The 12919-nt window shown below is 44.9% G+C and overlaps 1 protein-coding gene across 3 annotated transcripts in view; it reads left to right on the top strand.

Moving 5' to 3' along the window:
• The window catches only part of LOC120953840 (breast cancer anti-estrogen resistance protein 1), a 120451-nt gene that overhangs the window by 62357 nt on the left and 45175 nt on the right, over positions 1-12919 (top strand). For all 3 annotated transcript variants that reach the window (XM_040374139.2, XM_040374138.2, XM_049606181.1), the window contains exon 3: positions 1600-1743. In XM_040374139.2, coding sequence (XP_040230073.2) covers positions 1600-1743 — 144 coding nt within the window. The remainder of the gene's footprint in view (positions 1-1599; positions 1744-12919) is intronic.

Here is a 12919-nt window from a genome sequence, read left to right as displayed (position 1 = left end):
GACAACAAGTGACGGCTGTCACGACAGGGAGGAAGGCAGTGGTGTCTCGCGGCACGGGGCAAGTGAGATGAAAATCAAGTGTCGATTAGTTGCGCCGATTTCGGAAACGATGTCCATAAATTGCAACCGCGCCGCGAATGAAAAGGAAAGCCAAGAAAGAAGGCAGCGACGTTGTGTGGAGCTTGATGCTACTGCCGCCGATCGCTTCATCGGGATTGTAGACTTCGCTAATAGCGACGGAAGCAGGAGGTGGGAGTGCATAGTGGCGATGGAATTACGTTCAGCTTTTAGCTTTGCATTTTAACCCACGAGCAATCCCCCCTCCGTTTGGCGGATGTCGTTAAATTTAAGGAAATATGTCCGTCGACGGGTAGATAAATAAGCCGTTTAGTGTAAATTGAAACGTCGACCATGTTTGCAAGGACTGTTCCTGATATCGATACAAATTTGAGTTGGTTGAGTGAGTGAGTTCTTTGATTCAGAATGAGCATTTTTCAATGTTTTTTTTAGAGAGCTACGATGGTGCCGAACTTGTTTCATGTTTTAAAGAATCTGGAAGAGGAAGCACTCTTTAAATGCTCATAGAAGTCTCTAATATTTCACTCCTAGCCTCACCACAGCATACCTTGGAAGCTGCTGGCTGACTCAAAAATCAAAAATATCATTAGACTAATTGAAAACTGATCATCACTAATGGCACGGAAACAGCAACAGCACCATCACCAACAACAACAACACAGCAGACATGTATCTAGGTGACCTCGTTTTATGTCATTTCATTTAAAAGGCGGCATGTGCTGCAGAGGAAACCTTTCTTCGGCAGCGGCCCACCCCTGGTGCTGCCTTTTTTCCTTCGAACCGGTGTCGCATTACATCCAGTTCGATTGCCATTTCCCAACGCTCCTGTGTTTCTTGCACGTTTCGCTTTGATTTCAAAGTGACTTTCGTTGGGAACGAGTAGAGTGGGGAATGAGCGAATGTCGGGTTTTTGTTTATTTTCTCAAATCTTTCACTGGCATCCCTTCGGGAGTGCTTCCTAAATGCGCTGCAGAAGGTTTTGAGTTTGAGTCAGATACCGAATCTTTTACCATAAATCTCTACACTTTGCAGGCTGTGTTTGTGCAGACATTGTTCATTGTTCTGAGAACTGGAAGAACGTATTTCGCCCGTTGGAGAAAAGTGGTTCTGTCGTAACGGAAATGGTTCTTGTCATAAAGATGTCCTTCAATGAGTTTTGAGTAACCGTAGCCCACTGTGAGAGCAATTAGAACATTCCTCTTGCATACTCACTTATTTACTCAGCAGAGCTACTGTTATCCACACTGGGGATTAATTCATTTCCCAGCGTTACCAAAAATAGCCAAAAGCATGAACAAACGACCATCTTCACAGCTTCGGGCACATGTTAGAACGTATTAGGATTGATTACCTTTTTCTGCCTTACGAAGCTCTGGATGACATCTCACAAAACGTACGGTTCCGTCGGGACCAATCACGCCCAAACGATTGCGCTACGCACTCCTCTACCACAGCCGCTCCCAGCCATACCGATAACATGCATCTAATTTGGATTTCTCGCAAATCTTCTCCTCGTTTCAGAAACTGCTGGCCAAGGCAACGTTCGACAACATTGCCGAAAGCACGGACGAGCTGGCGTTCCGCAAAGGCGAAATACTGACCGTCATCGAAACGGACACCAACGGACTAAAAGGATGGTGGCTGTGCCAGCTACGGGGTCGTCAGGTGAGAATTGGATTTTATGGCCCATCTTTGCCTGCCTGCGTGTAGGTGAGCGTAGGTTACGGCTGCAGCTGCATGTTTGGGGGAAGGACGCTCAAATTCCTGCAGCCATCGTAGTCGTAAACGGAAAATTCACCTGTTTCGGTTCCAAACGAAATTAATCCCAGAGGAAACCTACGAAAACTTACGTCGCAGTGCAACAAACGGGCACTGTTACAGAAGGTTAGCATGTATAGCAGTGCCCCGAATCATGCTCCTCCGAACGCCGACGGACTGGCAGAAGCTACAAGTTCTGGGCAAAGTGCTGGGTTATTCAAATGAAGAAGCCACACCGCGCCGTAGCCGTAGCGGTGCACTTTCCACCGTGAAGTTTTTCGGAGAGCCTTCGCCGAACCTTCTTTTTTTGTGGTATGGAATAATTTACGACTGTGAGAGTTGGTTGCTTTTTATTGGAAGGCAGCCGTCGAAGGCTCGAACAGGCCGAGATTGCTCGCAAAGCTTCCCCGTTGCTGACCTTTGCTCTCTCCTCCGTGCATAGCCTGTTGATATGTGCGGCAACGCAGCCATTTCACTCTCTGTTCGAGGTGAAAGAAGCCTAGGAATGGCTAGACTGACGCCGCTGCCGCCTGTGCTACGACTTGTTTAATTATTCAGCGTATGATTAATGACGGGAACGGAGAAGGAACACGAAGCTAATGGTAGGCTTAAGCTAGGGCCAACTCAACCGTGATGTTCCACCGGCGCTTAGACCACTTCGAGTGGCAAAGATCGAGAGAGAGATCGGTTGGGTGGTTGGGGATGACGGCGGCCTATGCTACCCATAAAGTCTGCCAGAGGGCAGAAAAGTTTGCAGCGAGGATAACTCAATTAGTTGGTAGGCCCAACGCTGCGTCGTGCACACACCTTTTGAGTAAAACAGTGTTTTGGTTGTATTTTTCCTCGACACCAAAGTAGTAGTGTCTCGGACTCATGACATGACACCCGGGAGCTGCATAACAGTCGTTAATGAACCTTGGGAGTTTGGATTGAAATCAGGCACATTGTTTGATGGTTCGCTTCAAACGATTCGTTGAAGAGCGGTACGACCCGGATGGCTAGCACTGTATAGGCTTCGAGTGGCATTTCAATCATCAAACGGACACAGAGCCTAAATCTGGAGAAAGATCAAAAGTTAATTGAATTGCGTACTTAGTATCGAGTTCGTTTGCTCATTGCTCGTACTTCAGGGAGATGTTGTGAAAAACGAGTTCGTTTGAGAAATTGATTTCCGAGAACGGGAGGGCTTCGATCTTCCGAACTGAAGCACTGCGGAAACTTGTAAGAAGGAGCCTGAAGTGGTGGCAGTGGCTTCAAGTGTATGTTAAAAATAGAAAACTGGTAGTCTTTGTTGGGTATCCATTTCTCAAGCAATCTCATCCCTCTCAGCAATTACAATTTCGTACATCTGACGTACTCCATCATCCTTGCTTGCCGTTTATTAATTCCAAAGGCAAAGCAAAACAAGAGCTACCCTTGAACACGTTTGCTGTATATATATATGTGTGTGTGTACACAGTGTATAATTCTATACGATATTTAGACATTACTTTTATGACATTTGTTTGCTTTGAAAGGTTTCCAGAGTGTTGATTTTTAATTGAAAAGAGACCAAAAATGATTCTCTCGCAGGGATTCCTTTATGTCGTCGAACCTTGTATCATACGGATCTCGTACTCCGTAGCACAAAGAGACCTCCTTGGTAAACACTTCAAACATAACCAGTAACTACCGGTTGGGTTGATTTCGGGTTGTGCAAAGGAGAGATGTGGTGGCGTAGTTGATTGTTTTGTTCATAATTGAAACATCTTTTCATTGCATGGTGCATGGTAGACGAGTAAATGAATACTTAGTTAGCCATCGGTTGAGATGAGATACGTTTATGTTTCGAGAGAATTTGCACATTGTGTGTGTTAAAGTACGAATCAGTAATGTCTTTATTTATTGTTTGACTTTTGCATCAAAATGTACTGTACAAGTTGTAAATCGAGTTAAACGTTTAAATGCAATAATGCGCACAGCTGCTACTTCAAATTGGTGTTGGGAAAATCTTCGCTCTAATTTCAATCGACAATCTGTTTCGTTTGATCGAGTTAGAAATAATGTGACAATATTTAACATTCATTAACAAAATTTATATCCATCGTCCACGATTGAAGGCTGCAATATCCCTACGCAGCACACCGTTTCTAATGGCAAGGACGTGCTGCTTGGAAGCGTTCTGTTGAGCAGAAACTCTGGTTGAAGCTGTATTGGAAAAGCTTAAAACAAACATTTACTTTTATGCTTAACGTTGCCGGCAAAGGCATGCAAACCAAAGGATGCTTGCGACCGGAGTAAAAGCAGCAATAAAGGAACCTCCCCCTCGTTTTACCAGAACGATATGGCAGGATGTCGCATCCCTTCACAGCTGCCGCAAAATATGCTTGTGACTGCCTCCTTTCTATCGTGTGCTCTTTATAAAGGTGCTTGTGTGTGTATGAGCGTGCGTGTGTTTGTATTATTTTATGGAACACAAAAATCAACAACGCTTCAAGCTCGGTACAGCCAAAACCGGCTGAAGGAGTAAAGAGGAGCAGAGTACGCTTGGTAGATACATACCTGAGGTTGGTTCAATTTTCAGACATTTATGAGATTGGCTTTCAAATGAAATTAATTCCAGCATCATTCATTCGGATGCAAACACACGGACGGCCTCCATTTTTCGAGCAGCGTGCGAGAACTAGCCGGAAAACGAGGGATTATTAGGGGTTTGCTCACCCAGCTGCTGGCGTGTGCGCAGTCACAGCCATACGTAGCTTCAGTTGTCCACTGACAAAAAGTGCTCCACTGAAGAAGCAAAAACAAAAAAACACACACTAGACGACCCAACCATAGATTCGGAACCGTACTTGTGATGGGTTTCGAAACCCTATCATTAAATTTGAATTTCATTGTGTCGAAAAAACACGTACGATCGTTGAACGGGTTTCCTTTCCAGCCGTTAGCTGAAAGGATGGTTTGGTTTAAATGCGACTTCCCCAGGAACGATTGGTGCTGGGTTTTTTTCCTCGACCTCTTCGTACACTCCGCGCTCAGAGTGCCAGTGTTGGTGTTCTTTTGGATTTTTTGCTCTTCATTCCAAACGTCCCTTTTCCCCACTCGGTATCTCGCTATGCAGATACCCAAACGTTGGTCTTTTGAAGTCCTGCTCCAAGCGCGCGGGGTATCGATGGCGCCAGACTTTCATGGCGTGATGATCCCCTCCTGTCTCAATCCCATTCTACGCCTAGTCCGATGTCTCAGCATAAACACACTTCCGACCAGATGATGCTGTGTGTGTGCTTCAAATGATGATCAATGGCAGGGAAGCGTTCCCAACGGGAATGCTTCTCCCGTACGTGTGTACAAGAAACTTCGCTTATGCGCAAGAAATGCACGGTGCAAATGAAGGAAGCGTAGCAGCTCGCTGCCATCCCGGATTCCCTGAGGATGAACGAGCGTGATGGCATGCCAAACCGGTGCCGGAGACAACGCGTGTCAGTTTTGGGACGAAATTAAATCTAATTGAAGTATACGAGCGTGAGCTACTGGTTAGGTCTAGAGACGACATCGAAAGACGCCCAAAAGCTGCCACCGGTTCCAGGGAAAGGTAATGAAGGAAGGATGAGACGAGATATACACAATGTTCTGAAGAACATTTGCTGTCTATTGCTAAGTTTGTAATGCTGGAACCGCTGCATCCGGCGCCCCCGGTACCTTCCGTGACATCTTTATAACGTCCCGGGATCTCGGGACCCCGAGTCTCCGTCGCAAATCCCAGGCAGATAATTTTATCTTGCACAGTTGATTAAAGTCGGAACGTTATCGCTTCCGCAGTGGTTTTTTGGGCTTGTTGTCTTTATCCGCAACCGCACAATAGCCTAGGTCTACATCCCGCAGCGCCATCGTTGTGCTGGGTGCGGTTAAGAATTATTCATAATTTTCTTTCACGGTGGCACCAAGTTCCTTCGGCCCGGCCGGGCAAGTTATGAAAGGGGCTTCGTGAAGAGAGAGAGCACACAGTTAATTTACGGGTAGTGATATTATCCTTTCGTTGTTACAAGATCCGGCAACAAGTTTTTCCCGTTGAATTAATTCCATTTCTTTGGTAGTTTATATTCCTGTAGGGTTTATCTGTGTTGCGGGTTTGTTTACATATTTCATTTGCCTAGCTTGCGCGGTAGATAATAAAAATCATAAACCTTGTAGTTCGTGAGCTTACTGTAAGAGTTAAGAGGAGCGTTGTAAGAAAGCTACCGAGGTGGGATTTAAACCCTTTTTGAAGAACTTTTTCTTAATTTAATGGTTCTAGGACCTTAATGGCTAGTACTGTAAGAAAGGACGATCATTACTTTTTTTACTCTTCTCCTTGTTTGATCCTTATCTATGCTCTTTTATATGCTGGGCCAGTAGGAACGACCATACACATTGATCTTGTTTACAATCTGATTAGCGACGTTTGCCTAGCTTCCGTTTTTCGGTTGCATTCTATCCTTCTTCTGCTATGTTGATAAAACTGTCCGGTATCTCTCTTATTTAACCTCACTGTTAGTATTTTCCAAACTTGTATGCCTTTTTTCTTTAAAGTCGTCCTTTTCTCCTATTCTTTCAACTCAACCGTCTTCTTTTCTATTCTGCCTCATTTAGTAGCACTGAAAGCGGTTTCCGTCAAATGCCGTAAGGGTTGGCCTGTAAATGTTTGCCGTGCCCTGTTTCCGGCATTCCGGAGCATGCAGACCGTTTGAACTCGACTCTGGTCTTCCCAATCTCCGGTCCATTCTCCATTGTTAGCTTATCCCATGCGATCCGAGAAGGTGTGACTGGGAGGAAACTGGGATTACCAATCGATTGGTTTGTCCCATGTTTGTCAAAATGAAGATCTTATCGGGTTGAGGTTATTTGTTTGTTTGCCATTGAGAAGCGTTGTCTATTGACTGTACAGTTTGTGTGTATCTGTGTGTGCTTCGAGAGAGATTATGTGTTTTGTTTTCTCCGGTCCAATGTTTCCATCTTTCACCGGGGAAAAAAGGGGTTTGGCATTTCATAATGTAAAAACTCCACCTTTTATTGTGTTTTCGGTTTGTAATCGGTTGGCCCGGGCAAACAAAAGGTCTAAGCGGTTTTAAAACACCATTAAATTGCCTTACCTGTGTCCCAACGAAAAGTGGGTCCTTTTAGTGACTCAAAAGCTGCAAGAAGTTTGTTATTATACCCTTTTTTGATATTGGGATAATGACACATTACTGTAAGCTTTCTATTTGCCATTTTTTAACAAACAAATTACTTCATTATCGGTGCCATGGGATTATGGTAAATGTTTGTATCGTTTAAGTGAAAGAAAATAAGTTTTAATTGTTTAGCTGATCTTTTTTATTGAACGTACTATTGAAAGTTATTTTATCCATTGAATCTTCAAACAATGCTCCAACTTTGTACTATTTTCTGCGTCCAGTTTTCTCCATGTTGAGAACTAAAAGGTAGCAAATTTAATCCACACTGCGTCTTTCGAAGCCATCATCCGTCCGTCCGTCTGTCTGTCTGTTTGTCTGACAAATTGTCAGATGGGGAAGTAGAATCTAGCACTGGTAATTGAAATGTTTCTGCACGATTCGTAACGCACGAACAACGGAGGGATTAGTGCCATGACAGCAAGGAATCGAGAAACGTGCGCTAACCTGTGCGTCAAGCTACTTCCTAAGGCTACATTACATCAGCATCACCTAGCATCTCTAGCGAATTCTCGTTACAAACAGACCGCTGATGAAAAAGAGAGCAGCTTTGCTTTGTCTGAAAGGCATTGCGAAAGTAAAGCACATAAGATTTTCTTTTCTGGTTCGCTGCTTCCGGTAGCTGATCCAGGCTAGAAAGGCTAGATAAGGTGTAAAATAGCACAGCACGTAGAGAGGGCAGACTACGGGAGTTAGTTGAAGTGAGCGGATGACCAGACAGAAGTGCAACGTAGATCGCATTGCACCGAGTTTCTCTGCTCGAGTAACACACGCCCCCTTTGGTCTATGGTTGAACGTCCTACAGTTATTACTGCCACCTTCCAAGCCAACGTCTTGCTTGGGTTAAGCTGCCAGACTTCCTCTTAATCTCTCCGTGTCTCGCCTTTAAATCGTTATTACTATCATTAGCGGTTGATTTTAATAGAAAACATTTTCATTACCCCAGGTCATGCGTTACGCGCGGCAACCAGTTTGTTTGTGGACGTTGGGCGGCCTGTTGGTACATGTTGAAAACTTGAACTTCCCTTCGATTGCTTCGCGATTGAACCGTTTCGTTGTGTAACATTCCATTTACTTTTCCACTCTACTGCTACCTACCCACCCTGCTGTCCGAGCAGCAAAGTATACGTTTTGCATAAATCGTGTTTGAAAGCAATAGGAGACACACTGAAAGCTTTCCTTTCTTTATCTGCACCACGTTCCGACGTCTGGTAGCGATAGCGTTTCGGACATCCTGTCGACGACATCCGATACAGCAGATCCCGGCAGAGAGATATAGAAAAAAAAAACGAAAATAGCGAACGTCTTCTGTGCAAGATCAATCTCGCATAACCAACCGTCACCAACCAGGCAATGGCGATACCGACGGGTGGCCGTAAAGTCAGCAGCATCAACCTAGTCCATCTCGTTGAATATGTCCAACCGTACCACTGCAACCACCTTCCCTCCAAGCCAGTGCAGATGAACAAACGCAGCATGCTGGCAGCTGACTGTTCTCGTGCATTGAAATCTCCTCTTGCGTTCTCTCTTTCGACGGCGCATACACACAACACGGATGGCACGTGTCGGCCGGGGTAGCACGTCATGCATGCTACCGAAACCAACCCCGATAGCTGATACACTCACTCGAGGGCATAGCAGACCTGCGGCTCCGCGCGCAAGCACTCAGTACCGTACCAGCTGCTGCTGGTGGCGCACTGAAGCATAGATATCCGGTATGCATCCTATCAGCCACGCTGCATCGGCAGCGTAAAATTGGAAGCTGAATCAGCCAGCCAGCAGGGCGCAGTCAATCATCCTAACCTCTAGACGCCAGCGCGTCTCGCTCGGCACAGAGCTACCCGGCTGCTGACAGCTGCACAACAAAAGGCGGGAGAAGGTGGATATTAACAACTGGAGCAAAAACACGTGATGGCGTTACGTCGTCATTTTTTACTAGGTTTTTTCCCTTCTCCTCTTGCTTCTCCGGCTACCACGCCTAATTCGATTTGAGGAATCAAATTTTGCTTTATTATGAATATTTGGTTCAATTTGATTCCAGAAGCAGATGGATATGTCAACTGAGAGAAATAAACGCGACAGAAGTGCTTCCGTTAAAAATGAGTGGGAACATGTCCCTAAAGGGGAATAAACTGATCGACCACAATCGACAAAAAGTAAACCACAAAGGGACGAGAGGGGAAGACATGAGATTGAAAAGTTTTTGTGGTGTGAATTTTGATTTAGTTTCAGATTACTGCTAACCTCCAAAGCCCAGGAGTGAAGCTGAAATTACAATTCAATCCATAGCTGATGGTTGTGGTTGTAGAGTTTGTACTGCGGGTTTTTTCCCCTGTCTCATACATTTTTTTTTACAACGTACAGTAATTAATAAGCACGTTCCATTCAGATGGAAATGATTCATGTGTATTTACTGTTTGTTAACGAATCCCGTTGTGGGCGTATGGTTGATGGAGTTATTATTTTACCTCAACCACGTATTATGGACTGCCTGCATGGTTTTGGTTCGTGTGGTTCGCCCCTGGGCTGTGGCTTGTTTAATATCCCACCAAATTGTGCTCATTACCCAGCAAAAGAGTGCATTATTTGCGGACGTTATTATTATATATTGTTCGTCCTATTTTAATCTGAATTAATTCATTCATAGTACGATGACTCCCTCGCTACCCAGCCGCCAACTGTCAACGAAAGGTGGAAACAGTAATGCAATAAATTATTTCCCTCCAAACCGTGGACCCTCCTCGTGCATTTCGCAAAAGCCGCATCGCAAAGAAGGAGCAACCAACGACAATATGCAAAAAATGAGTTGCAAAACACTGCCTACGCCGGATTGCCAGACGAAGCCATGTAGGCGTTCATTGATCAGTTGCAGTGCTTCCACTATTGCCTTCCTTTACTGATGCAACAGCCTGTTTCACCCACGTGATATTGAAAGGCCAGACACCTTTGCGAACTGTTAACGGCCCAAGTGCTCCAGAAGGGTATCAAAATTCTATGAATGAGCTTGGGAGCTTTGCGCGAGGATACGCATGACACTACACCTTCGTAGCAACTGGAAATTTATCACCAATAAATATCGACCTATACGCGTCGTTTCCTCTGTGTTTCCGGTTCATTGACACGAGTAGACGATCACTTCTCAATGAGTACGTAAGCGTAAACGACACAATATTTTTGTGTGTAGGGGTACTGATTCATGACTATTTACTAGGAAATTGTACGCGACTTTGCGAGATGCGATAGTAGTAAACTGTGAATCACTATGCTCATTAATCAGTGCTGGAGGAGAACATGGAGCTGTGTCGTCTTTAATCTGCGAAAAGTTTATACTACTGGAAAGACCTATCTGAGTGACGGTAACCTAATCTTCGATGTGGCAGGTAGGCTCTTTGCGGTAGATTTTAGGTTGTGAAATTAACGTCAACAGCACTTGGGCAAATAACTGACGGCAATAAACATAACCACCCGCCGTTAAATATCTTGCACGATGAGGCGTACCACGCACGCACCTTTAGCTAAGAAGTGTTGTGAAACTTCTTTGAAGGTTGTTTTGAGCTGCGTAGAAACTGGATACGATGATGGTTAGAACTTTATCCCTAACGACGGGTAGCATTTTAGGCGCTCGTAAATGCCGTATACGATTACATCGTAATATTCATAATACGTGGCTGTAGTTACTTCTTTAAGCTGAAATGAGTGTGTATTCCCTTTTGCTAATGTTGGAAAATATTCGCTGGAAGGTTTCGCTGCTCTAAATCCGCTTGACGCCGTTTCCATTAATTATCTTCGGTTCCTGTTAGTGTGGCTGACGTAAGAGATGTACCACGACGCCGTAAAAGGTTCTTAAAAATTCCTGTCTTGGAGTAAGCTCTCTGGGTTGCTCAGCAGGATGCTGTGTGTTATGCTGCAGTGGAAACTGTAGCTGCTAGCCATTTTTTCCACTCTCTCTTCCTCCCCAGAAAACAGTATGTGTTCCCAAAACCTCTGGTATCTGGCTTTACTCCAGCAGGAATTCTTTCCATCCCTGCACCTTTTCTTTGCTTAATGTCTGTCCTGCGGTCACAGACGCGTCTCAAAAACTGACAGCGTGAAAGTGTGAAAGTGTAAAACGAATCCAATCAAGTCTAAATGGCCTGTCTGGCGTCTGGGTCCGTTGTGGTGATCGTACGAACGGGTTTTCCTTCCCTCCCGCCCTGTAGCTGGTTGGAGCTAGCTAGATGTCCTGGGAAAAGCTTCAGAAAGAAACCTTAAAAGCATCTGCCAGCGCTGGCTATCCTTTGCTATCGGGCATCCAGTGGCCATCTCTTTCGTTGGCTACAATCTCGCCCCATTTGTGCCTATCAAACGGAAATTCAATTAATCCCCGCTCGCTCATCCTAACCCGGATTGCTACCGGGGACAGCATTATACAATTTGATTAAAATCGGTGGTCGGCGGTGCGATATTAAACTGTCAGATGCAAGAGAAAAGGGGTTCTTCAGTAGCTCTGGTATGTGGAAACGTTCGGAATTTCCTAGGGAAGCCGCGGACTGTTCTATCACTGTTTCTTTCGATTTTGAGGAGAACCACATCGAGGAGGAGGCGATTAACCTCAACTTTTAATCAGTTACGCCAGTTGCCCCGCGTCGGCCCTTCCTCGGAGAACTGTTTTCCAATTGGTCGGTAATAATAACCGTTGATAAAGAGGCCGCTGGTGTTGCTGTTGCAAGCACAGGGGAGTGGGGTGAAGAAGAAAAAGGTCGACTATTATTTCTCATCATGTTCTTGCTCTTAGCCTCTCAACCAGCCTTGTGGTACGGACGCTGTTGGGAAGCTGATTCTGGGTTGAAGTTTTTTTTTCCTCGAAAGCATCCGATTAACGCTCCATTGATCAGGTGGCTCCGGCTCCGAGTTCACACAGATCGACCCCCCCCCTGCTTCTGGTTCTTTAGTTGATTGATGGACTTTGCTCCACAAGGCTGGCAGACCGGCGCTGGAAACCGGCACAAACGCGGCGCCACATAGACGTCGGCCTTTGGTGAGGTGCACGTGATAATGTTGCAATCAGTACGGCATTCTGATTGGGAAATACGCATCGAGTATACGAATGTGGGAATAAAAATAGAACAAAACGAGTAGGAGCGATGATAAAGATTTTATTTTTTGTTTTTATTTTGCTCTATTTTAATTGTCTTTTTCTATTTGTATTATTCTGTTATAGCCTGTTATGCTGTCTATGGTTTCTGATTTGGTTCTCTTTAAATTTCCTTTAATTTATAATTTAGAGTATATAATTTCCATGTTTCTAGCTTTTTCTTTGCTTATGCTTTTTTTTGTTTCAATTTATTCATGATCTTCCTTATTTGTTTATTCAATGCCCGTTGGCCCATTATTGCGTGCTATTGCCATTTTGTAACGAATTACGATTTTTTCGGATGAATTTTAAGTTTCTTAACTTTCGAAGCACATCCACGTGTTAGCGTTCCGTTTAAATAATTCCCTTTTGTCCATTAAGCATACGTGTGGCGATTTTCATTACGAGCTGGTATTCTCCCATTTTTTTTTTGTCGGCGCGTCCTATCATCGCATCATTATTATTACACGCAGCACTGTACATTCCGAGGCGTGTTGCTGCTTCCCTTGCACGTCGTCATTGCACGTCACTCAATTCTTTGCTGTGTGCTGCCCAAGGAGACATAACATACGCGACGGTAGCATCCCCTCCCAACCCAAGCACAGGAACGCTTCTCCAAGGGAGTGGATCGTGCAAAAATCACGACTCTCGTATAATTAACATATCAAACAGCGCGTCCCGCCGCTGTCCATTTTTCCAACCAAGTGGAAAGCTTCCGCCGAACCACCGGCAAACACACAGCGCCGTGATTGGGAAGCAAACAAACGATGGCCTGGGAAAG

Source organism: Anopheles coluzzii, chromosome 2 (assembly GCF_943734685.1).
Source record: "Anopheles coluzzii chromosome 2, AcolN3, whole genome shotgun sequence".
Classification (NCBI taxonomy): Eukaryota; Metazoa; Arthropoda; class Insecta; order Diptera; family Culicidae; genus Anopheles; species Anopheles coluzzii.
Note: the sequence above shows the minus strand (reverse complement) of the source record. Positions and strands in the feature narration are given on the sequence as shown.